Genomic DNA, 22,854 nt, shown 5'->3' on the forward strand with positions numbered 1-22,854 from the left:
TCGATGACAACTCGTACCTTTCCACTCCCCTTTTTCTCCCTCCTCGCGCTCACAGACCCATAACATGTATGGCAGTCCATTCTCCCTGCATCATGGACTACACTGCCCATGATGCTACATTCTTTAGAGCTATGCTTGTTGCATTCTGCCTGTTAGCTTAGCACAACAACAACAACAACAACGAAAAGGCGCTCTCTCACCCACAGTCGCAGAGAGAGAGAGAGCGTCGCCCTGTAACCATGGCAACCGTAACCCTGCCGCCTGGAACAACAGAACGTAGCTGTCAAACAAAACCCAAACAGTCCTGACCCGCGACAAAATGAAACAGGAAAGTACCGCAGTGTAATCCATTTATTTCAACAAAGTAACTGTATTCTGAATACCACATTTTTAAACGGTAACTGTAACGGAATACAGTTACTCATATTTTGTATTTTAAATACGTAACGGCGGTACATGTATTCCGTTACTCCCCAACACTGACAGTAACGAAGTATTTGTCCCTGCTGTCTTTTTGTCAGAGGCACAACTGACACTCGTCTCCACCCACTCCACCCTGACTTGATGCCAGCAAAATCATGTATCTTCACTACCTTTCCTTGGAGCTTAACTGTTATTATAGAGCTTTTGCTTTGCCTTTCTGCCCCCGCATTGGAGCATTTTCACCACACGGCATATGATCCGTGTGTTGACCCTGCAGCTAAAAAAAGAAAAAGAAGACGTTTGATATTGCAAAGTCATGATCTTTCCGGTTTTAGTTTCTATTGTTCAAACAGAAGCAATGCCCAGACTGAGGGGGGCAGCAGTGCGTCCTCGATGTGTGTCTATTCTGTCGGAACCACAGCGAGGAAGAAATGCGTCAGAGCACTTTTCGACTGTGGAAATGGCGCTCTGCGTTGTTGGAGCCTGAAGTCAGAGGATCCTTTCGTGCTTGTTTGTCAGGTGAATCTCCTAGAGGGCTATCGGTAGGAGAGGTACTTTAAAAAGCAACGGATTATGACAGAGGAAGAAAGGAATCGAGATAATTATAAAGGAAAACGAACCAATTGTGGCTCTGATATAGCCATCAACATTCTCGCACAGGTAGTGTAAACGTTGGTAGCAAAAGCTAGCGGCACATTGCCTCACGTTTTCCAGGTCAGCTTGGAAAGATGTAATCGGGCCAGCTCGGCTCACTAAATGAGTTTATGCCGAGTAAATCCCCACACAGATTCACAATGCGGGCGTCACTTGTGTTAAATAGAAACTAACTCTGCTGCGGTGCTGCCAGAAGCTACAAGCTAACTGCGCTGTCTGGCGTTACGTTTTAACTGAAGCTAAACCACCAAAAGGACATCAGTCCACCTATATACTCAGATTGAAGTAAAACAAGACTCGTCGCTGACAGAGCTGTGTTTTTGCTAAGATGTCAACAATAATAAATGCCAGTTATAGTTATTAGCTGGGGTGGAAAAAACAAACATACCGCAAGTTAGACGCACACTGCTAGCACAAAGTTAGCTGCGTTAGCGAAAGTATTGCTGTACCTCGGGCTAGTTTAGCTAGCCACCCTTACTTTACCTTCGACTAGTGGTTAAAACGTGATGGTTTTAGTTTCAGTCACCGCTGTAGTTGACTTGTTGTAGCACAGACCTGATAGTCTACATGAAATGGCAACAACTTCCAAATAGTTAGTTATGCAGATGGATAACCTTAGAGTTAGCTTTCTTAACTTTAAGGGTGAAATTGAATAAACTGTAATCCTGCATAACCTTGCAAGCTAACTCGGTAACCTGCTAATGCAAGTGTATCAAGGCTACTACTTATTGTCTAGCACTAGATAACACTTGCATTGTTTCATTTATCTTTTTAATTTTATCACCATTGTGCGTTACTTAGCAATGTAAACAAATGTTTTGATACCATGTAGACGCTAACGAGCCAGACAACATGTGGTTACTGTGGTTTATGGAGCTATATAATGTTTTTATGTTGTCTCACATTTTTCATCATCGCTATATGTACATGTTCTGTCTTGTAGAAAGTTGAAAATGTTAGAAATGCATATAGGTGTCACACAGACTTGACAAATGTTGACACACGTGATCGCTATATGTTTGTTTGTTGAACCCATACGTGCTTTTCAATAGTGTTTTGTTGTTCTAAAAACATTTGCCTCCGACAGAGAATATATATTTATTATTTTGTAAATGTTATATCTGTGTGTTCAAACTCATGCCCTGGCATGTGGCTGCTGGACTACAGGCTTGTTGCGCGGGAGTTCACTTGAATCCAACGTGTTTCCTTATTTGGCCACAGGGGGCGGTATTGGGTACTATTGTGCAAACTAAACGTAACAGACGAATTTTTGTCAGCACTGTATACACAACAGAGTAACGCAGATAATGCTATCTTAGTGGAGCACTAGTGCAATGACGGGGCCAGTCGACGGCATATACATGAGCGTACTTGTGTTAGTCATGGTAATAACATGAACTAAACATTAAAAAAATCTTACACGAGTAAAGTTTTAGGAGTGGTCTGCCCTATGTAGAGGAAATTGGAGTATACAGCTTGTGAACCACAAAATAAAATGACCTTGAAATCTCTAGTTTACAGTGCTGTTGATGTAGACCTGTAAATTTACATGTTTTGGTAGTGTCAGTTATTATGAACAGGGGGGGGGGGAAAGGCCACTTGAGCAGGTTGGCTACTCTATTATTGTAATAGCGCTTTACTTCTCATCTCACTGTGAGAAGAATGTGCTAACAGATGTGCAGCTGTATGCCACGAGTTGTGGATTGGAAAGCAAGCCCATTCTCAGCCCCAGCTGTCCAAAAGTTTGCTGACAGCATATTTCCTGACAACTGGGGGGGCGCAGGCAGTGTTTTGAAAGAAAGACCTCTTTTGTGTAGAAACCTGGTCAAGCACATAAACCCCAAAGTGGTTTTAGGGATTAGTAAGGGTTCAGGAGGACTTTTAATTTGTTTTAATTTGTGTTTACTTAATGAGCGAATAGCTTGGCTAGGGTAATATGGAAGGAGGGAAATAGATGTTTTTGACAGGGTTTTTACTGGCTCAGAATGCGCCTGTGGGAGATGAATACATACAAATCAAGCCTGAGTTTGTTTCCTTATTTGACATAAATATGTGCATTTTATTTCTGACCCCTTTGATAAATAAAATGTCTGTCTTTTTTGTGTAAATTCAACCCAAATTAACAAAATTGGTTTTATAATTTTCCTTTTGGCTCTGCCCATTTTGTAAGCTGCCCCCCAAAAAAATCTAATAATAGTTTTATCATATTTGGCCAAAAGATTGGGTGAAATGTAAATAAAATAATCTTTTTAACATTTATTTATTTCCTTTTTATTTTTATGCAGTGAACAATGCATGACCTGACTGCACAAGTCACCAGCAGCTTGCTGCCTTTCTCAGGAGTGACTGTAGACGCTCTGGGGGAAGATGAGATTACGCTAGATTCTGTTCTTCATGGGAGGTTTACCGTTGGTAAGAATATTTCATTATTATTTTAAGCATTTAACAGCCTTTTTTTCTTCTCTCTTATTTGTAATAGCAAATAAAGGATATGAAATACAATACCATCATCGTCACATGTTATATAATGAACTATTGAAACTATATCACCCGGTGGGAAAAGAATCACTAAATAATACATGAAAATAAATCTGATGAGCTACTTGGTTTATGACAGTCTGACATCAAGAAAAACATTTTTTTTTCTTTTTGTCCAAGTCACTGCTTAATCTGCATGTTTAGGACATGTGGTGTATATTGTCTGACCTTTGACTTTGACACACTTTACTATTGGATGGATTTTTGGTTTGAAAAGAATTTCAGCATGTTCTTGCAAACAAATAAAAGAGCAGATAAGTTATGAATGGAAGCGCAAATGGTAACTCATCTTTCCAGGCTTCCATCCATGAACCAACTTTCACTTTGCAGGACAATAAGAATTTCAAGAACTTGCAACATCATAAAATAAAGGCAGACAACGATCCAGATGTTAAAGCTGATTGTTTCTTAAATATAAAAATCCATTCATACACACACATAGGTTTTCATTTCTTTTGTTGTTTTTAGTATTTTTTTTGTTAATTATTTTGCTTCACATAATTCTTTTACCGTGTAAATAAGTTACTGATGTTGCAACATTGGGTAATTAAAAGGGAGGAAGAAAATCACCTCAAAATCAAACATACCAAAAGCCTTTTTAAAAATGTTTATTTTTTTGTAGTAATTTCCTGCTTTATCATCACAAGGCTAGCTTTCAGCTTAAACTGCACAATGACCTGCAGCTTTTAACTTTAACTTTTCTGTCCTTGTCTGTGTATGTAGGTCGCAGCGGGTTGGCCTGGCTGGCCTGTGGACCCCATTTGGAGGTGGTCCATGCAGTGACAGGAGAACGGCTGTCTGCATACTGCTTCAGTGGCGGAGGGGAGCACCCACCCAATGTCCTTGCCGCCAGAGACTTCAGCTGGCTGAAACGGTTCGGGCTGTATTTCATGATTTATTTGGCTCATTTGGATGTGGATGTAATCAGTGAAAGTTCACTATGAAGTGCATACATAATAAAAATAATGACAGTGCAAATGTTAAGTCCTCTGCTGGTTAATTTTAACAGGTCTGGTTTGCTGGTTGGCTTGGAGGAAACAGAAGGCAGCGTGCTGTGTCTTTATGACTTGGGACTGTCAAGAGTGGTGAAGGCTGTTGTCATACCAGGCAGAGTGGGTTGACCATAGTTTTTACTATTTTAACATTTAGACTCAAGTTTCTAGAACTTTAGTTAACGTGAACATTTTCTGTTTTTCTTTTCTAAAACGCTCTTGCATCTAGATCACAGCTATTGAGCCATTAGTGAATTATGGCGGAGCAAGCACGTCAACACAACACCTTCACCAGGGTTTGCGCTGGTTCTTTGGAATTGCGGCCGTAGTAACGGATCTCGGTCACGTACTCCTTGTGGACCTCTGTCTCGATGATCTTTCCTGCAACCAGAGTGAACTTGATGCTTCAGGTGAGAAGTTTCAATGAGGAGGTGATGTGTAGTATGCTTTCATACTTTTGTGGATGTCTGTACTTTCTGTTCCCATTTCACCTTTTCATTGTATGCAAACATATTCTGGTAACTAAAGATTGTCCTTTTTTTTCTTAAAGAATCTCTCCCTTTATATTTATTCTGTTTGCAGACCTGCAGGTAGTGACTAAATCTCCTGCAGAAATCCCCAAGCTAAGAGAAGTCAGCACAAGAGAGGGCAGACATCTTTGTCTCCAGCTGAATGGACCCAGTGGAGTTGGAGCCACAGCTCTGCAGTACATCTCTAGGACCAACCACCTGGCAGTAGGATTTTCAGATGGATACTTACAGCTGTGGAACATGAAGACTTTAAAGAAAGAGTGAGCGCTAGTATTTCTTCCGACTTCTATCCGTAGACTTTGTGTAAAAGATGTGTTTATTTTGCAAGTTGTAGTTCCCACTAGAGTCAAAACAGTAAGAATAGCATGTTTAGCATATATTTATATTTATATTTATATTTGCCTTTCTTCCATTGTTTATTGCAGATACCACTCACAGTTAGAGGGTGGCAGGGTGCCTGTATATGCCTTCACTTTCCAGGAGCCAGAGAACGACCCCAGGAACTGCTGCTACCTCTGGGCAATCCAGTCTTCGCAGGATCTGTAAGTTTTGCCTTTAACTCTGCTTTAGCTTACAAACAAGTATTTTTAAGAACTGCTTCCAGCCAGACTGTGTGTGTGCATTTGTTTGTTTGTGTTTATTTCAAGTTCTTATTTTCCTCTGCATCCTTTTACTCCCACACAGTGAGGGAGACGTGGTCACCCTGCGCTTGCTTCAGTTGGCCTTCAGTGAAAGAAAGTGTTTAACTTCTGGAAAGATCCTCTATGAGGTCTGTATTGCATATAAGAAATAAATGTATATTGATTTCAAATAGTGAATCCTATACTGGGCAGATCCCAGCAAATGCACAGTGTATTCCTCATACTAACTATTAATAACTGTTACATCCTTTTTTAAAACATTTTTTTTATCTTACACTCACACAGGGTCTCGAGTATTGTGAGGAACGTTACAGTCAGGATTTAAGTGGCACGGCTTTCCCTCTCCGGGCACAGGCCACAAACACCCGCCTCCTGAGCTGCCAGACTATTGAGAAATTCAGACCTCATCCTGACAGGGACGACAGCATGAATGAAGGTATTTAAAAGCACCGAACCCTTCTTTACACAGCGTATCTAAACTTTATCGTCTTTATTACTTTCTTCAATCATTTCACACCACACTTTTCATCTATCCTCTGTTCTTTCCCTTTCCAGTTGCATCTCCAGACACCAGTGTGTCCATCTTTACCTGGCAAGTCAAGGCCTACGGCCAAGGAAGTCTGTCTACCTACATCGGGGTTTTTGACATCAACCGCTGGTACCACGCACAAATGCCAGACTCTTTAAGGTACAATGGAAAGTGATTTCAAAACATTTGTTGTTGTGTTTTAGTTTTTTATTTTATGCATGTTTTAGTTTAGTATATTAATGTAATGCATTTTTGTACTCGTTGTTTTATGGCAGAACGGGAGAGTCTCTGCAGATGTGTCCATACCTTGCTGCTTGGTCTCTGGATCCAGTGGTGCAGATGGTATCTCCACATGTCTTCCTAGATGTGGTGGTACATGAGCGCAGCCTGAGCAGGGGCCTTCCCTTCACTTGCCCTCCACCAGAACAGTACTTTAACCCCACCACTTATAACTTTGGTAGGTTTAACACAACACATGCACCACAGCCTTGGCTTGGAAACATGCAAAAATGTAAGCTTGTATTAGCCTCTAAAATGCTTCTTTTTGAATTATAATATGACAAATGATTTTGGTTTGCTTTTCTCCCTCTCTCTTCTTCCTTTCTTCCATTTCAGATGCTACTTGTTTGCTCAACTCTGGAATTGTGCACTTAACATGCTCTGGGTATCAGAAAGAGGCAAGTTTCTTGTTGTTCACCTCATCATTGTTTTGGGTTTTTTTTGTTGGTGTTGTTTGTTTTCTTTCTCTCTCTCTTAAATATATAGGCATACATTGAAGTTAAACTTATTTTAAATCCACAATCATTTCATTTTTGTCATTAAAACCAGACCCTGGGTTTTTTGAAGAAAGCTGCTCCTTGTTCCAGTGACATCATCTCCACTAGCTACTCTCACTGCCTTATGTCCGGCCTACTTTCATCCCGTCTGGCTGACACCCAGCCATCCAGCCTGTCTCAGGTACATGCAGACTTGTGAGCGTCACGTGGACCCCACTTTTTTACTTCCTCTTTTTGCATAGATTATTTGAAAAAAGATTTTCTTAAAAATTTACAAGTGAAATATTCATTATTTTTTTATTCGTTTGTATTCTCATCTTTGTTCTTCAGGAAGAGCAGCTTGATGCCATCTTGTCTACAGCGGTGGAGACTAGTTCCTTGGGACTGATAACTGGTTGCATTAAGCAGTGGACTGCAGAAGGTACAACTAAAAATAAGATTTATTTAAACTGCTCATGTCACCCAGTTTCACGGCATACATGATAGTTATTCACAAAGATACATTTACCTGTTGCATACTTGTATGTTCTATTAAATCTGTGCTAAACTCTTCTCTGTACAAATTGTAACCACCTATATTGATGTTAACGCCTCCAAATTCTCTTCTCCTTCAACAGAACAACCAGGCTCTGCATTGAATCTGCGCTACATCCTGGATTGGGCCTGGAACAAAGTAGTTCAGACCAAGGAGGAACTGGATGGCATCTGTATGTTTTTTTTTTTTTGTTTGTTTGTTTGTTTGTTTTTGTTTTTTAAACATGTTCTATTAAATTAGAAAGTTACTTTTACAAACCGGATGTTTAACTACATTTCAAAAGTTTCTCAACCTTCAATGTGTACTAGTGATAAACTAAAACTATATGTGTATAAATCTTCTCCATTCCCTTTAATACATTTGAATAGATTTGAATTCATATGTTTGCATAACCCATCTGTGCAGCACCTTTCATTAGATACCGGTACATGTTTGCTCTATTCCTTGTCAGAATTTTACATTATTTGTGAATGAATATTTATTTATTTATTTATTTACATTCCTGTGCTTGTGTTTGCAAATGTATTTTTAATAGATCCATTCATGTGATCCTCTGCAGGTTCACCGCTGTTTGACAGCTCATCTAACTTCACAGACCCTCAGACCATGCAGCTGCTGCAGCACACTCAAAGACTGCTGAGTAACCTCAGTGCCATTTTCCACTGTCTGCTCAGTGAAACTCAGGAGCTCACACAAAAAGGTGCCCTGTCCACACAGTTGCATGTACAACTTTTATATTTTGCTGTCGTGTTGTTGAAACTGCTTTAACTGACATGTCAACACATATTGGTACTTATTGGTACTTTTAAGTTGTAATGCGATATCCTTTGATTAGTTTTGTTTAGAAAGCTTTTATGAAGTTTAGCCATTTGTGTATTTTGATTGGTTAGCTCTTCTGGCCGAAGGTCCAATGAGCACTGTACCTTAAAAGTCTCCATCCAGCCACAAGAATTACTACTCCTCCTGGAGTGTTGATCAGATTTTAGTGAATCTTTGACTTTGTCCATGACTACAGGTCCATATCTAGAGTAGAATAACTAAAAGTAGAATAACTGCTGCCGTAGTGTGGTCAACAACCTTATTTAATGGACTGCAAAAAATGCCTGCAGTTCTTTTTATTGATTTATCAAAGCCTTTTGACACAGTTGTGGTTTTGGTGTAGGGAGATTATTTTGTCCCGAGTGTGACCTGCATTTGTGATCCAAGGAAGAGAATGGATGGATGGGATTTTGATTTTCATTAGATTGTGAAATAGAGCCAAACAGTGATGACAACAACATATACAACACTTTCTTTTCATACTTTACACTTTGTAATAAACTATGATTTGTCATGGATCGTGAGCTCCTTTGTCACTAACATTCATTTATGTTCTTGTTTCAGGTCTGGTGGGTTTAATGAACAAGAATATGGTGTCCAGTCTCATCTCCAAGTATGCTCAGGTGGTCCTTTGGTTCTGTCGTACTGGCTTGCTCCCTGAGGGTTCAGGTAAAGTGATGCTGTCATACGTAATCTGAAAATGTATCAAATGAAACCCCTATGAAAAAATGGAAAAGCATATATTTTTCAAGAGAAACACATTTAAGACCAATTAACAACGTGTCACTAAATAAGTGAATATAATAAATGTGAGAGCACTTAAAAAAACGACTGGTTTTGTTTATTTCTGCAAAGAAACATGTCCGTTATAACTAACCCCTGGTTATTTAAGCAAACAAGGAGGACTAGGTTCTTGGAGTAACTAGTCCACATGTCTTCATTAGTTTGTTTATTTGAACTTTATTTTCAAATTATTTGCAACGACTAGAAAATTATTGCTGTATTTATTTAAAAAAATTTTCTCCTTACTTTACTAGATGATGATGCTCTTCAGATTTCCAGGCCTTTCTATACTCACTCGGTCATCAGCAACTATTACACCATACGCAGGGAGGAGCTGACCAGGCTGGCCAAGTGAGTAACAAAAGGAGTTTGGGTGTACATGCATTAAAATCTAGGCCTCCTTTATAACAAACGCAAACGTCTATGAGATGTGCCCGTTCCAGGTTTACGAGTTGTCTCCTGTTTTCCTTTGATTATGCTGACCACCTGCTGTTTTCTCAGGGGCAAGTGGTGCGCAGACTGCCTGATGATCGACGGTTTAGTTGGCCAGTGTGGCGAACGCTTGACGAACCTGTGGAAAAGGGATGAAGGTGGAACGGGGCAATACCCACCACCTACACTGCATGTAAGAATTTAAATCTATATTTTACTTTATTCATTTTATTTTTAAACAAACAATACTTATTATTTAATATGCTTTTATAATTTTTAAGATTCTCAATTGTGTGATTTGCAGGCATTGCTTGACATATATCTGCTGGACAACATTGATGAGGCTGCAAAACATGCGATTGTATCCTTCAACTCATACTGTCTGTTTACAGAATCATATATCTTCAGCATGTATGCATTTTAACACTATATACACAACTGTTAGATTGTTAGTGATTATTTTTAGTCCACTAACTTCAGTCAACTTCAGTAAATATTAACACAGATGACCATCTTAAGCATTAATTTGAACTAGCAAAACAGGCTATCATCATTTGTTTATTTCACTCATGTATTCAAACATTTTCACTTTATAGAGTGAGATGGTGAAAACGCTGTTCATATTTTCATATCTTTATTCTTATGCTTTGTATGCTACACATTCATTGTATATCCTCCTGAGAACTGAAGGAAAAAAGTATCTTTCAGTTTAATTTTTATTGTCCACTGCAGACGACATAATGAATTGGTCGGGTCTCAGGAGGATATGACAAAGTAATGAATTATAGGCACTGTTATGCTGCTGTTTAAACACTTATTTACAGTTAGACAATACATTCCAGTGACCCTAAAGTGGCAATGCACTAAAAATGTATTTACAAACAACAACATACACATAACATAGACCTAATGTTGCAGTTAATTTTGATTTAAATTTTATTCCAAATAATATATATAGTTTCGACGGATTTGAGCGATTTATAAAAATAGTTCCCAGTGGCTATATTGACGTTGATAATCCTGCTATCCCAGGTAGTTTATATGGTATATTTCATCAGCACATCTAGAAATTGGGGGAACGGACACACGCTGTGATCATTATAGTGAGATTTTAACTTGATTCCTTTTGCTTGTATGAGCCTTGACCTGTTGTTCCAGGTGATTTACCTCTTGTTAGATGTCATGTACTCCTTCCCCAATAAGGACGGCGCATCAGTGGAGTCTTTCCCCACAGCTTTTGCTATCCCTATTGGACTCATTAAACTAGTACAAGGCCTATGGCTCCTGGACCATCATGACCATCAGGTAAAAGCATTGATTGGAAACCATTATTATGCATCGTAAGCAATAGAAAAGAATGGGTTTGCGTGCTGCGTCCTATGTGAAAAGGCCTTTGCTTACTCAGAGACATGTGCATGTATAATCAGACCTCATGATGTGACAGGTTTTTTTATGTTCATCCTTCAGTAAGTGTAATGTTAATTCCTTCGTTTTTTCCTCATCAGAGTTCGTTTGAGCTTCTTTTGCACCCAGCCGCTTCTCAGTTTCACTTTGAGTGGCAGCATGAGCGCATTCTGCAAGCGCTGATGTGCCAGGGCCAACAGTCAGTGGCTCTACGATACTTCCATGTCACAAAACCTGCGGTTTCCAACACTTCACAGGCCAAGCTTTGCCTGTCTGTGCTGTTGCACAACAGGTACGTTTAATGCATTAAAGTATTTATTAATTCATTTAATCTCTTTACAAGTATGCAGCAGCTGCTTGATCTTCATTAACCAATCTGTTTGCCCTCCCGCCAGGTGTCTCATAGAAGCATGGTACCTCCTCCGGCAGCACTCTAATCGCCTCAACATGACTGAGCTGCTCGGTTTCCTGTATGAAAGCTGCCAGGAGTTGGGCCTCATCAAGGAGCTGCTCAAGCTGCCCCTGGGCCTCAATGAACAGGTAGAGAGATGGTGAAAGCACTGATAAAAAGTTGGTTGTGAGATTTCTGATTTGTTTTCTTATTTATTTATTTTTAATTACATTGTAATTGTTTCACCTTTGTATTTTTAAATTATTGCTTAAATCCCTGGTTATTGGTTTGTGTTTTAGGAATGTTTGGAGAAGTTTCTCCAGGGGACAGGTGGTCTCCAGAACAGAGAACTACTGATGGTTCACTACCTTCAGCAAGCAAACTACATCCCTGCTCTGCAGCTCAACCACACCCTGAGAATGAACTTAGTGGTATGTTTGACATATAGAAGCTAATAAAATGGAAATGGTAGAAATTCTGTGACTATTAGATTTATATAGAAATAAGCTTTTTCTAACCATGTTCTCTTGTTTGTGCTTTTGTTTTTTAATCATAGAACGAACGAGACCCAAAGCTTAAAGAACGATCCAACACCAGGAACACCATCCTGGATCTGTATGGCAAAGTTTTGCCGAGAGTTCAGAGGAAACTGGCAATGGAGAGAGCTAAGCCCTACCAACATCCCAACACCATCCACAGAGAAGGTAATGAGACGCTTCATGTTTGTAGCAGTTCACCTCAGTGGAAACCTGTTTTCACAGGAGTGTGTTGAAGCATTTACAGAGTATCATAATAATCCCGAAGAGGCTTATTCAGCAAATGCACACATGTTTTTTCTTTCTCTGTCCCAGTGTCCCGGCCACAGCCACTGTCAACCATCACCAAACACACTGCTAAAGAGAAGGTAATGTCCAGGGCTGGTTTTATCAACAATGTCCTGAGCAAGATTGAAGAAGTGTGGTTAGGCAAAGGAGCTACACCACAGTGCTCTCCTGCTAACAGGTCAATATAAAATACCAAAATTGCATCTTGAAATTAACTTTTTTTTTTTAAATTTTTTTTGCATTTTGATTTATTTAATTTGCTTATTGCAAATTGTTGCCTGGTCATTTTTTCCAGCCCCAGGGCAGCTGAGGTTCCTAGCTCTAGCCCTAAGCCATCCTCCATTGGCCTTCCTGAACCATTCCTTGGAACTCCAATCACCATGACCTCCAAACGAAAGTCAAGGTACATCAGTGAAACTGAATCGTATAATACAGATTTTACCGATCATGAGGGGGAAACGTTGATATTAACTTGACGTGTTTGTCCATCTGGCACAAAGTTGACTTTCTAATTAATTTTTTCATTTCTTATTTTATAAAGATGTTAATATTAAAATATGTTGTATAAATATTAAAATATCTGGTTATTGTACTCAATGTTAAATTTTGGTAAGACAGTATCCTAAATTCATGTTTGTGTTCCTCCTCCCAGGCTGATCGATTTGGTGGTTCGTCCTTCCTGTCAAACACCTCGGCCTCTTCTCAGCCCTCCCAGACCTCCCAGTGCCTGGGTTTCACCCAAGAGTGTTAGCAAAGCACCTGAACTCTGTTTGCTGCAAACACCTCAGGTTGTCAAGGTCAGTAGATGAATTTAGAATTGCTTGTTGTTATGTAGTCCAGGATTACAGTATTCATATTTTCTATGCTTTTTGTGATATTTAATAGTTTATGATAATACTGTGGAGTAACTTTAGTATTTTGTTGCTCACACTTTTCATGTGTTTTCCTCGTCAGCGAGCCCGGGCCTTGGCTGCTTCTGGCCCAGTCTTCTCAGCCTTCACTCCCCAGTCCATCCTGCGCAGCAGCCTGAGGCCCACACCCGTTGCCACGCCTTCTGCTTCACCAGGTCGCTCTATTACACCTCCTATCCGCAGCAAAGAGAACCGTATCACCTTTATTGAAGAGTCAGAATCCCCAGAAGTTGAGAAGGGCATCCGATGGACTAATGGAGTAAGAAAAAAAAGGCACACGTGGAACACACAGAACCTCTTTTTTCCATTTGTGAGGTTGCAGCTAATTTTAGCTGAGCATGTTATTAGGGGAACCACTTTTTTTTTTTTTTTTTTGTAATTATCTTAAACAAGAAAAAAAAACAAATTGTGGATTATGATGGTCTAATAAATAAACTGTGTCTTCCAATCATCTGTTTTTTCTGTAGATGGCAGCAGACAGTGAGATTAGTCTGCTGACCAGAAGCTCGGCACTGTCCAAGGCCACACGTAAGACCTGGTCATTACAGCCTGCTGAAGAGGAAGAAGATGGAGATGAGGAAGGGGAACAACCACGTGTAAAGTTCTTGCCTCCAGAAGGTGGAATTTCCTCTCCACAGCTGAAACGCTCCGAGAGCGAGTTATCCTCCGCCCTTGAAGGCGCTGCAGAACAAAAACAATCGGATGCAACACAAACACATCTTAGTTTTAACCTTGACACCAGCACAACATCTGTTCGGTCAACAGACACCACTCTAGAGTATTTTGATGCTCCTCTTTCAATAAACAATGAGGAAAAGGATGGACATGTCAGTACAGAGAAAGATGATGATGATGTAGTGACGGTGAATGTTAAATTCTTGGCTGAAAAAGAACCCGCGGCAACAGCCGAGGTAATGGCCTCACCAGCAACTGAGCAAACCCTTCCTCTGACGTCAGAGGATTCAGAAAAGGAAGAAGATGACGTAAGGGAAGAAAATACACCAGAGGATGTGATGGAAGTTGATCTTGACCAGGAGGCTAAAACTGAGGAAGAAATTCAGTCTAATAAAGAAGATGATCTGGACGTTGAGTCAAGCACCAAGCAAGATGCTGCCATTGTTGACCAAAACGAGACATCTATTCATCTTCAAGGTAATTTATTCTTATTTATTTTTATAGTTTGTTTTTTCAGAACTGATTTTTGGAGCAGGTTGCACTGCACCGAAATCCAAAATCATGATTTTGACAATACGTTTGGCAATACTTCCCTCAAACATTGCTTGACAAAACATGTATTCTACTAGATTGTAACCAGGGAACTGACAGCGCAGACTCTAGCACTGACGCTGAATCTCAAGATCTCCCAGTTAGAGACGAGGGCCGGGATGTCCAATCAGAGAGCACAGAGTTCAGCGAGCATGCTGAACCTCCTGGAGTAACTGAAACGACAAGTGAAGAGGCAGATCTGGAACAATCAACAGGTCCACATTTCAACTTATTAATCTATATTGTAACTGATAAAGTTAAACGATTTTACCACATTAGATTAGACTGTAAGGATTCATGATACTCGAGGTGGTAAAAGGTGTGAAGAAAGTCTTCTAAAAATTGTTAAAGACATACTAATTACTTTTATCTGTTGGTTTCAACCAAATGTTTTCAAATTAAAATTACTTCAGATTCCAGATTTTTATTATATTGAATAATGATTTTTTTCTTGGGCAACTACATGGTAATGATGGTGATTACTGTCTTTTTGTGTTGTTTCTTTAAAGTTTAATAAAGTTGCTGTTTTTCCTTCCATCAGATCTGACAGAGTTTGTTCAGAGGCATCTGTTTGGTAGCGATCTGTCTCCTCCACTCACCCGCTCAGCAATCCACAATACATCACAGAACCAGCCTTCCTTCAACAGGTAAACATCAAAGAAACAAGAGAGTCGTTTTTACTCATAGCTACGAAGGAGTATTTAGGGTCACATTAAGAAAAGAAATATTATTGATCATGTTGAGAATAAAGTCAAAATTCTGAGAATTAAAATTGCTATAGGCTCTGAGTTATTGAAATCATACTTCAGAATCGGTTTTAGTGACAAGGAAGGAAATGATGTCTCTTTTAGCACATTAACACAGCAGGGTGATCAGTAGTGGCGCAACGGATCAAAAATCTCACGGTTCGGATCGGATCACGGTTTTAAGTCACGGATCGGATCAATTTTCGGATCAGCAAAAAAAGAAAAAGACAAAATTTTAACATTTACTTATTAACTTATTTAAGTATATTTTGCCTATTAAAACATTCAACTCAAGACTCATTCCACGGAATTATATAAAATCAAATTAAGGTGCAGTATAGGGCAGGGCTTTGTATCTACCACTCCGCTGTGATATAATGAGTGGTCACAGTCACGTGGCTTTCCGTTGACCTGGAGGTCCACCCATTTGTAGTTGCGCAATAGAAGATGCCTGGGACAGTTCAGCCATAACTTTAAACTTTTCCTGCTCATACATGCCTGGGTACGATCTTGTCACTGAAGTGGACGTGCAACAGGATATCATAGCGTGGCTCAAGCACGTTCATCATAGTTTAAACCCCTTGTTTTGTACAAGGGAATACGGCCTCCCGTCTGCAGCTAAACACCCCAGTAGCTTTTGTAATAGCTTTAGCCCGGTCGGAGTGGGCAGCAAAGGGCTGCTTAAGTGCCGCAAACTCCTCTGCTCCTCCACTTGGACCGCTAGCGCTGGCCATAACGATCGCTTGACAGACTGACCACGCGCACCATACACATACTTTTTTTTTTTCTTCTTTTTCGAATCTTCGGATCACGTGCGTACCGAACCGTGGAGTGGGATCGGTTCGGATTACGGATCAACCGTGATCCGTTGCACCACTAGTGATCAGTATAAGGACGCTGAAAAGATGGTGCAGTCGGAAAAACACAAACTTGCAAGAGTGGGTTGGTAATGGACAGTTGTGAGGTTAGCGACTGTTAGACCCTTGTGCAATAAAGAGGATGTATGTTGTATCACAAGACGGCTGATCAATTTGTTTCACTAAATGCTCTAAACAAACAATTTTGTAGAGGATGTAGCAAACGTGGCAGTTTGCACATTTCAGCTTTATTCTCAAAATGATCAATGATATATTTTTTTCTTGATGTGGCCCTTATACACCTCCGTACATAACCCATAAGGATACGATGCAATAAAGATTAACTGTAAAACCGATCATACTAGATTTTTAGTCGTTGGTTCAAACATTCAGTTCTGTGTTTTTTTTACCAGAGGAGAAGGAAATGTCTTTAGGAACATAACTTGTTTCATTTGCTTAAGTACTGAATTGTTGTTTTGGTGCCAGGACCAAAGCTGTAGTTTATCCAGGTTTTGAGAATTAAATCTTGACTGTTCTAAAGGAACAAGAATGATCACAATCTGTTTACCAATCGGTGTACTGCTAGCATGAGTTTGTTTCACAGTAGGATGTTATGTAACTCGGTCTTGTTGTTTTCAAGAAGTTAAAAATGGCTGTTGTTCTCACTCTCTCTCAGTGAGCCTTTAGGTAAAGATGAAGAGGAGACGCAGGCCGATGCTGAAGCTCCCCCGATGTTTACCACCCAAAAGTCTGCTGCTTCTGTAACCTCCTCAGAGCCAACTGGCACCGATTCCCACTGTGAGGAAAACTGTACACGCATTTCACATCAACAGTGGTGCTATTAATATTACAGTGCTGTTTTACAAATTTCTTCTCTGCTTCTGTTTAATATCTCATAGCTGTTGTGAGCGTCAACGACAGTGAAGACCTTTCTAGCTCTGGGTCTGAAGACGAGGAGGATGAAGATGAGGAGGAAGTGTCAGACCAAGAAGATGAGGAGGAGGAAGAGGAAGAAGAAGATTCTGGTAGTGAGGTGGAGATCATTGAGGAGGTCCCGGGTACTGACAAGCTGCCATCCCTCCAACCCAGTCCATCCTTTGTACAGCAGAGCCACACACACTTCTTGCAAACACAAGCGGAGCAGGAGGCTGCTGTGTTGTCTCTGATCACCCCAAATGCAGAGATGAAGGTAACAAATGTAGGCCTGAAGGGTTTTGTGTGTCGTGTAGTAGATGGTATACAATCTGAGCAAGTGGAAATTCATTTGATTATTTTAAAAATGTAGTCATGTTGTAAATATTTAGACACATTTGAGACTTTTTCATTTGAGGATTTTTTTTCATTTTCGTCAGACAGAACAAAATGTTTGAATACGTCTTGTTTGTTTTTTAATTTTGTACTTAAAATCTTTCATAAAAACTCACTTTCTGTGTTTGCTTATTTATAGATGGTAGATGAGGACATAGAGGGTGAAGTGGTTATGGTGAGACTTGGGGCAGATGATGGAATGATGGATCCAGATGAAGCGGTAGAGCAAGGATCGCCATACATGGAGCTCAAACCTTCTACCACCCTTTTGGTACCCGTGGAGCTCGTGGAGGGACAGCACGGCCTGGTTGATGGAGCTCAGATGGATCTTCCTGAGCTTCGTCCAACTGTTGTGGCTGATGAAAGTCACGGCAGTTTCTCCTTGATGTTGGATGTGGATGAGGATGGAGATAAAGGGATAGGCATACTACCTATGGAGAATAATTTGCAATTGTGTGACCCTTCGATTCAGTATCAGGTTATGGATGCTAATGAAATTCTGGCCAAACCTGAGGTTATTCTTTTGAGCACAGAGGACCAGGATACCACCCAGTGTGAAGAAGCCTCACAAGAAGAGATTGAAACGGTTGATGGGAACTATATAGATGGCACAGAAATTGTTCAACTCCAAGCTGACTTTGAAACTGAATCTACTGAAGCAAACCAAGAGTCAGATAATGCTAAAAAGCAGAAGGCTGCAGAGTTGGTAATGTTGACTGAAGACCATGAGTCTGCTGCTGTTTCAGTCTCTGTCCCAGCTACATTGGAAGAATGTCTTGCAGCTGTGGAATCTCTGGCACAGGTAGAAGCTGCTGATGTAGCAGTGGAAGCAAAGGACAAACACCATCCTGCTGAGGAGCGGGAAGAGCCTGAGGAGAATGGCACTAGTGCAGAAACGGAGGAGAATGGCACTAGTGCAGAAACGGAGGAGAATGGCACTAGTGCAGAAACGGAGCCTATCACGGAAGAAGAGGAGCTGCAGGACCGCAAATCATCAATGGAGGCAGATGAGGAAAAAGATGAAGAAATTAAAACGGAGAAGGAAACGCAGCAGATAGGTGAGGGAAGCACGAGAACAGATGAAAGTGTTGAAGAGAAACCTGTAAAGCAGGCTTTGAGCTTAAACCGTGAGCTGGATGAAGAGCCTGTACAAGAGCCTACTACCTCTCAGAGGAAGAAGACTCCTTCCACTCCAACACGCAGGATGACGAGGGGGAGGATGGTAACTTTTATCTCTCCTCTGTCAGAGGAAGCAAATGAGCCAGAGGACGACAGGGAAATGGAGGACACAAAAACAAGCACTCTGGTCCCTGCGTCACCGAGTCGTACACCTAGGAAAGGTAAACAGGCTAAAGAAACCAAAGTCCCAGCCAGCACACCTCGAAGAAGTACCCGCAAAACACAGCCAGAGCTTCCAAAAGAAGAGGATGAAGAGGTTGAGGTCATGGATAACAATACTTCAGTTGCGTCAACCTCCAAGGCATCGTCTCCATCCAGACGTTCGCAGAGGGTGGCTGCAACAAGGACCAGTCAAAGGACTCAAAGTGGCAGTGAGGTGTCTACAGCCACAGATGATGAAGTCAAACACGAGGAGGAAGTTAACGTAATAAAACCAAGTCGACGAACAAGCTCAAAGATTCCAACCCCATCCAAACACGCAGCATCTCAGGTAAAGACTCCGAGGAGGTCCAGCCGAAGGATTACGAGTAGCACAGAAGTGGTGGCGACGCCGCTTGAGATCGTGAAAGAAGAACACGAACAGGATGAGGTGTTTGCCTCTCCTGTAAGACGGAGCTCCAGAAGGACAAAGACGGAAGCATCAGAGACTTTGTCCACTGTGCTGGAGAAAGTAGAAGACAAAGAAGAGCAGCTTCCTAGCCCTGGCCGGACAACTCGACACTCAAGCCAGATTAGCCTAACTGTATATCCACAGGTAAGAATTCAGAAAGCTATCTATAATCTGTAAAACTGATATGCTGAACCTTGTAGATTATATTTATTTAACACCAGGACTACAAAACTGCACAGATTATGTTTGCAGATAGGCTGCTCAAGTATGATCTTAATATTTGAAGCATATTTCAAGAAAAAATGCTTTTATTTTCATTTTTGATTTTCACCTCTAGTTATCATGCATGCATTTTTATATATATATTTTTTCATATTACATGTTGCAATCCCAATCCATCCATCGTTCATTTTTTACATTTAACATTTCCAGGTGAAACTGGTTCCTGTGTCGCTTTCTAAGAGTCCAGAAAAGACACAAGGAGAGACGACTGCTGAAAACGCAACAGAGACAGGAGATTTACACGAGCCCGAACCGCCCAGAAGTGCGAGTCGAACCAACTCCCATCGCCCCACTAGAAGCAAACTTTGGGACCACCCAGAGGAAGATCTTCCCCTTTTGGACTCACCGTTGGAGGTGGACTCTAAGACTCCTGTTGCTGATGCCCTTATCAAGAGACTTAAAGATGAGGAAGAGAAGCAGGAAGGTATGAATTTAACTTAAAATATGGCTGTGTGGGAGAAGAAAAGAACAGTCGGTGTGAAGCTGTATGTACCAACGAGTTCAAATTAGTGAAGATTACAAAGAGACTGAATTTATTCTACTGCATGCTGGTTTAACTTGTATGATGTGCATGTAGAATTCAAAATGTGTTGATCTAAAAGTGTAACCTCTTAAACAGATGATGCCATGGTTAAGAAGGCGCTGAGAACAAGCAAGAGGAGTAAAAAGTCATCAGTGGAGCAGGTTCACTCCCCGGGGAAAGACTGGCTGGTCCCACAACCTGAGGATGATGAATCCATTCCAGGCGAGAATTCATTCATCTATTCCCCCTCGCGAAGACGAACAAGAGGTGAGCCGAGTATCAGTTTCTTCATATTTATTTATTTTGCTGTAAATGGTTGTAACCCTTTGTTGTGTCTGTGTCAGCCCGAAGAGCAGATTCCTCTGAACAACGTGAGGCGCCCGTCACTCGCAGCAGAGTCAAAGTGCAGGTAGGAACTTCAACTTTGTTCACACTTGATTTCTTTTTCTATCCTAAAGATAACGAATCTTTTTTTCTTTTTTTTCCTCTTTGCATTTGTTTATTTTGTTTTTATCTATCTCCCCCGTCATAGTTATTCTATCAGTTATGAGCCTTTGAACCAGGATGTTGGACGCAGCACACACACAAGAGTTTAAACCACTGCTCTATAGAAGCTAGATAACTAAGGGTTGTAACAGAAGTACTGATGAATGAAATGAAAGCTCTTTTGAAGATGCCATTTTTCTCTTTTTTTCCAGAATGAAATGTCTTCAGAAGATAATGTAGAAGTCGAGAGAGACGCAGGCGCTACTAAAAGCAGCAAAACAAACAAGCGTACTGCCAAGTAAGAAACTACATCCTACACCGAAACACGGGCAAAAATACAGCATCATAAAATGAAAGTAAACTATAGATGGATATATCTAGTTATCTGTCATAGATAGAGACAGAGAGATATATAGATATAGAGAGATAGATCTAGATAGGTGCAGGAAATGCCGCATATATATAAAGTAATGTTCATAAATAGTAAATGGAGGCTGAGGTTTCCTGTTACAAGTCTGTACTGTGGTGGTGTTAATGACAGAGTTAGCAAAACAAGTAAAAATACTTGCATACACAGGTCACAAAGAAGGAAAATTTATTATTATTATTATCAATTATTTAATTTATATTCATGCGTTTGTCATTTGTATCTGTGTATTTTTCTATTTTGTTTATTTAACATCTATATCAGAATCAGAATACTTTATTGATCCCTAGGGGAAATTATTTTTTTGTTACAGTGCTCCATTATAAACAAACATTAACAAAGACAGAGAATACACTAACTAAGAATAGCACAGTATATACAGGCATATATATACATAAGTCACATATTAATAAGTAGCTGAAAAAGAACATGTGCAAGAAGGGTGTAGCTGTTGCAGTAAACAGTGTGTTAAGTGGATGAGTTGCACAGGGAGATGGCCACAGGCAGGAATGATTTCCTGTGTCTTTCAGTGGTGCTTTTCGGTAATCTGAGTCTTGGCATTAATACGGATTATACATCACATTGGCAGGTTTTTATTTTAACTGAAATTTCCATCCCCCCAGATCCAAAGCTGTCGCAACGCCGCTTCCCTTTGCAGAAGTCGTGCTGATCTCGCCTCTGCCCAGTCCAGTCGATTCGATGCCACGAGCACCGAGGAGGGTTAAAGAGGGAGAGGAACCGACCACCAGCAGGAACCTTCGACGTAAACGTGTCTTGGACACAGTTTTTACAAAACCTGTCACGCGGAGGAAGAAACTGTAGGAAGGTTCACGGCGGTTTTTAACCAGTGAACCTCAGACGGCCGCATGGACATTTCAACCACCTCAGCTGTGAGCTGTCAAATAAAAATGTATGCCCGAACTCGAGACGGTCGCATTTCCTCAAAAGCCTCACAGCGCTGCAGATTCAAGATTGACTTCCCTGTTGGGAGGAAATCAAAAAAGCAATGCAGGCAGAAAAATCTATTTTTGGGACAAGGCACGCTGGTGGTTAGCAGCGTGTGAGAGACTATATTTTTGGAGTTTACATGTACTTCTTTAACTTGATTTCATTCGCTTTTACGTCTGTGGCCATTTTGTGCTCGATGTTCTGCTGCAGCCCTCGGCCTGATTCTCTCCACGCAGAATGACTCAAGGGAAAGCAATCATTGTGGATTTTTAAAGGCTCCCATTAATACAACCAGAGACTGAAACGAACTTGCCTCTGATTTAAAGAGGTTTTATTTACATTCTTTTAAAATTTGTTGTTGTTTTACTTTTAAAAGTTCAAGGCCTGCTGTTTTTTCTATTTAAGAAGAAAAGCAACCAACCCAGTGGAGATACATTTCTACTGCTAAATTTGTATATAGTCTTTTGGTTTTTTGCTATGTTCCAAATAAAGTTAATAAATAAATAATAAACAGTTATGTTGATTCTGAATTTTCAAGTGTCTCTTGAATGCATTTGGTCATCTAATCATACTGCCTATGCCCTAGTCTTAAATTAAACTTGATTTAAGAGATATTCTGTGAAAGACAGCACTGTTAGCACGTTTGGACTGTAAAATGTTATGGGGTGTTGTATATTGTCTAAAACACAAAACAAACTTGCACAACAGTTTGCTTATGTAAAACTTGATTTGGGACATGTTAATAGGTTTGATTAAATTCATCGTAATCAACATCTGACACATAGGCTATTTTCTCATGAATGTAGTAGAATGTCTTATTTTTGATGACTGCTCTTTGATAAATATGGCAAAGCTTGAATATTTGTGTTGCGTCTTTCAATTCAGTGCAATTCACCAACATAAAGGTACTATTTGGTATTACCAGAGAGGTGGTTTTTTTTGGGATATGTTGCAGCTCAGTGATGGAGTAAGAATTGAATGTCAGCCTCCTTGTGACCAGGAAAAATCGGTGGTTCCTCTTTGAGTCTCTTGATTGGAAT

The 22,854-nt window shown here is 40.4% G+C and overlaps 1 protein-coding gene across 2 annotated transcripts; it reads left to right on the forward strand.

Moving 5' to 3' along the window:
- The first annotated feature begins 698 nt into the window (after window positions 1–698).
- On the forward strand, window positions 699–22,673 carry ahctf1 (AT hook containing transcription factor 1). 2 transcript variants are annotated; one of them, XM_005733305.1, is made up of 40 exons: window positions 699–942; window positions 3,363–3,489; window positions 4,339–4,489; window positions 4,625–4,727; window positions 4,837–5,017; window positions 5,190–5,397; window positions 5,563–5,679; window positions 5,822–5,906; window positions 6,064–6,214; window positions 6,334–6,466; window positions 6,583–6,764; window positions 6,923–6,984; window positions 7,136–7,264; window positions 7,414–7,504; window positions 7,701–7,790; window positions 8,178–8,318; window positions 9,002–9,106; window positions 9,475–9,571; window positions 9,722–9,845; window positions 9,957–10,013; window positions 10,811–10,957; window positions 11,158–11,348; window positions 11,452–11,596; window positions 11,747–11,878; window positions 12,004–12,151; window positions 12,299–12,449; window positions 12,567–12,674; window positions 12,924–13,068; window positions 13,226–13,441; window positions 13,650–14,334; window positions 14,487–14,663; window positions 14,990–15,095; window positions 16,728–16,849; window positions 16,951–17,240; window positions 17,499–19,292; window positions 19,581–19,854; window positions 20,050–20,220; window positions 20,298–20,362; window positions 20,652–20,737; window positions 21,490–22,673. In XM_005733305.1, the coding sequence occupies exons 2-40, from the start codon at window positions 3,369–3,371 to the stop codon at window positions 21,686–21,688; spliced, it is 7,680 nt and encodes a 2,559-aa protein (XP_005733362.1). In that variant the 5' UTR covers window positions 699–942; window positions 3,363–3,368; the 3' UTR covers window positions 21,689–22,673. The 2 variants fall into 2 exon arrangements, with proteins under 2 accessions (XP_005733362.1, XP_005733363.1); XM_005733306.1 differs by lacking the exon at window positions 699–942 and adding an exon at window positions 956–1,083.
- The last annotated feature ends 181 nt before the right edge of the window (window positions 22,674–22,854 follow it).

The sequence above is a fragment of the Pundamilia nyererei genome, unplaced genomic scaffold, assembly GCF_000239375.1.
Source record: "Pundamilia nyererei isolate P.nyererei 1_Seehausen unplaced genomic scaffold, PunNye1.0 scaffold00051, whole genome shotgun sequence".
Taxonomy (NCBI): Eukaryota; Metazoa; Chordata; class Actinopteri; order Cichliformes; family Cichlidae; genus Pundamilia; species Pundamilia nyererei.

Coding starts and splice junctions, on each gene's coding strand:
- ahctf1 (XM_005733305.1), top strand. CDS start 3,369: ATGCATGACCTGACTGCACAAGTCACCAGCAGCTTGCTGCCTTTCTCA. Junction 6,215..6,333: donor GGACGACAGCATGAATGAAG/GTATTTAAAAGC, acceptor TTCCCTTTCCAG/TTGCATCTCCAGACACCAGT. Junction 6,467..6,582: donor CAAATGCCAGACTCTTTAAG/GTACAATGGAAA, acceptor GTTTTATGGCAG/AACGGGAGAGTCTCTGCAGA.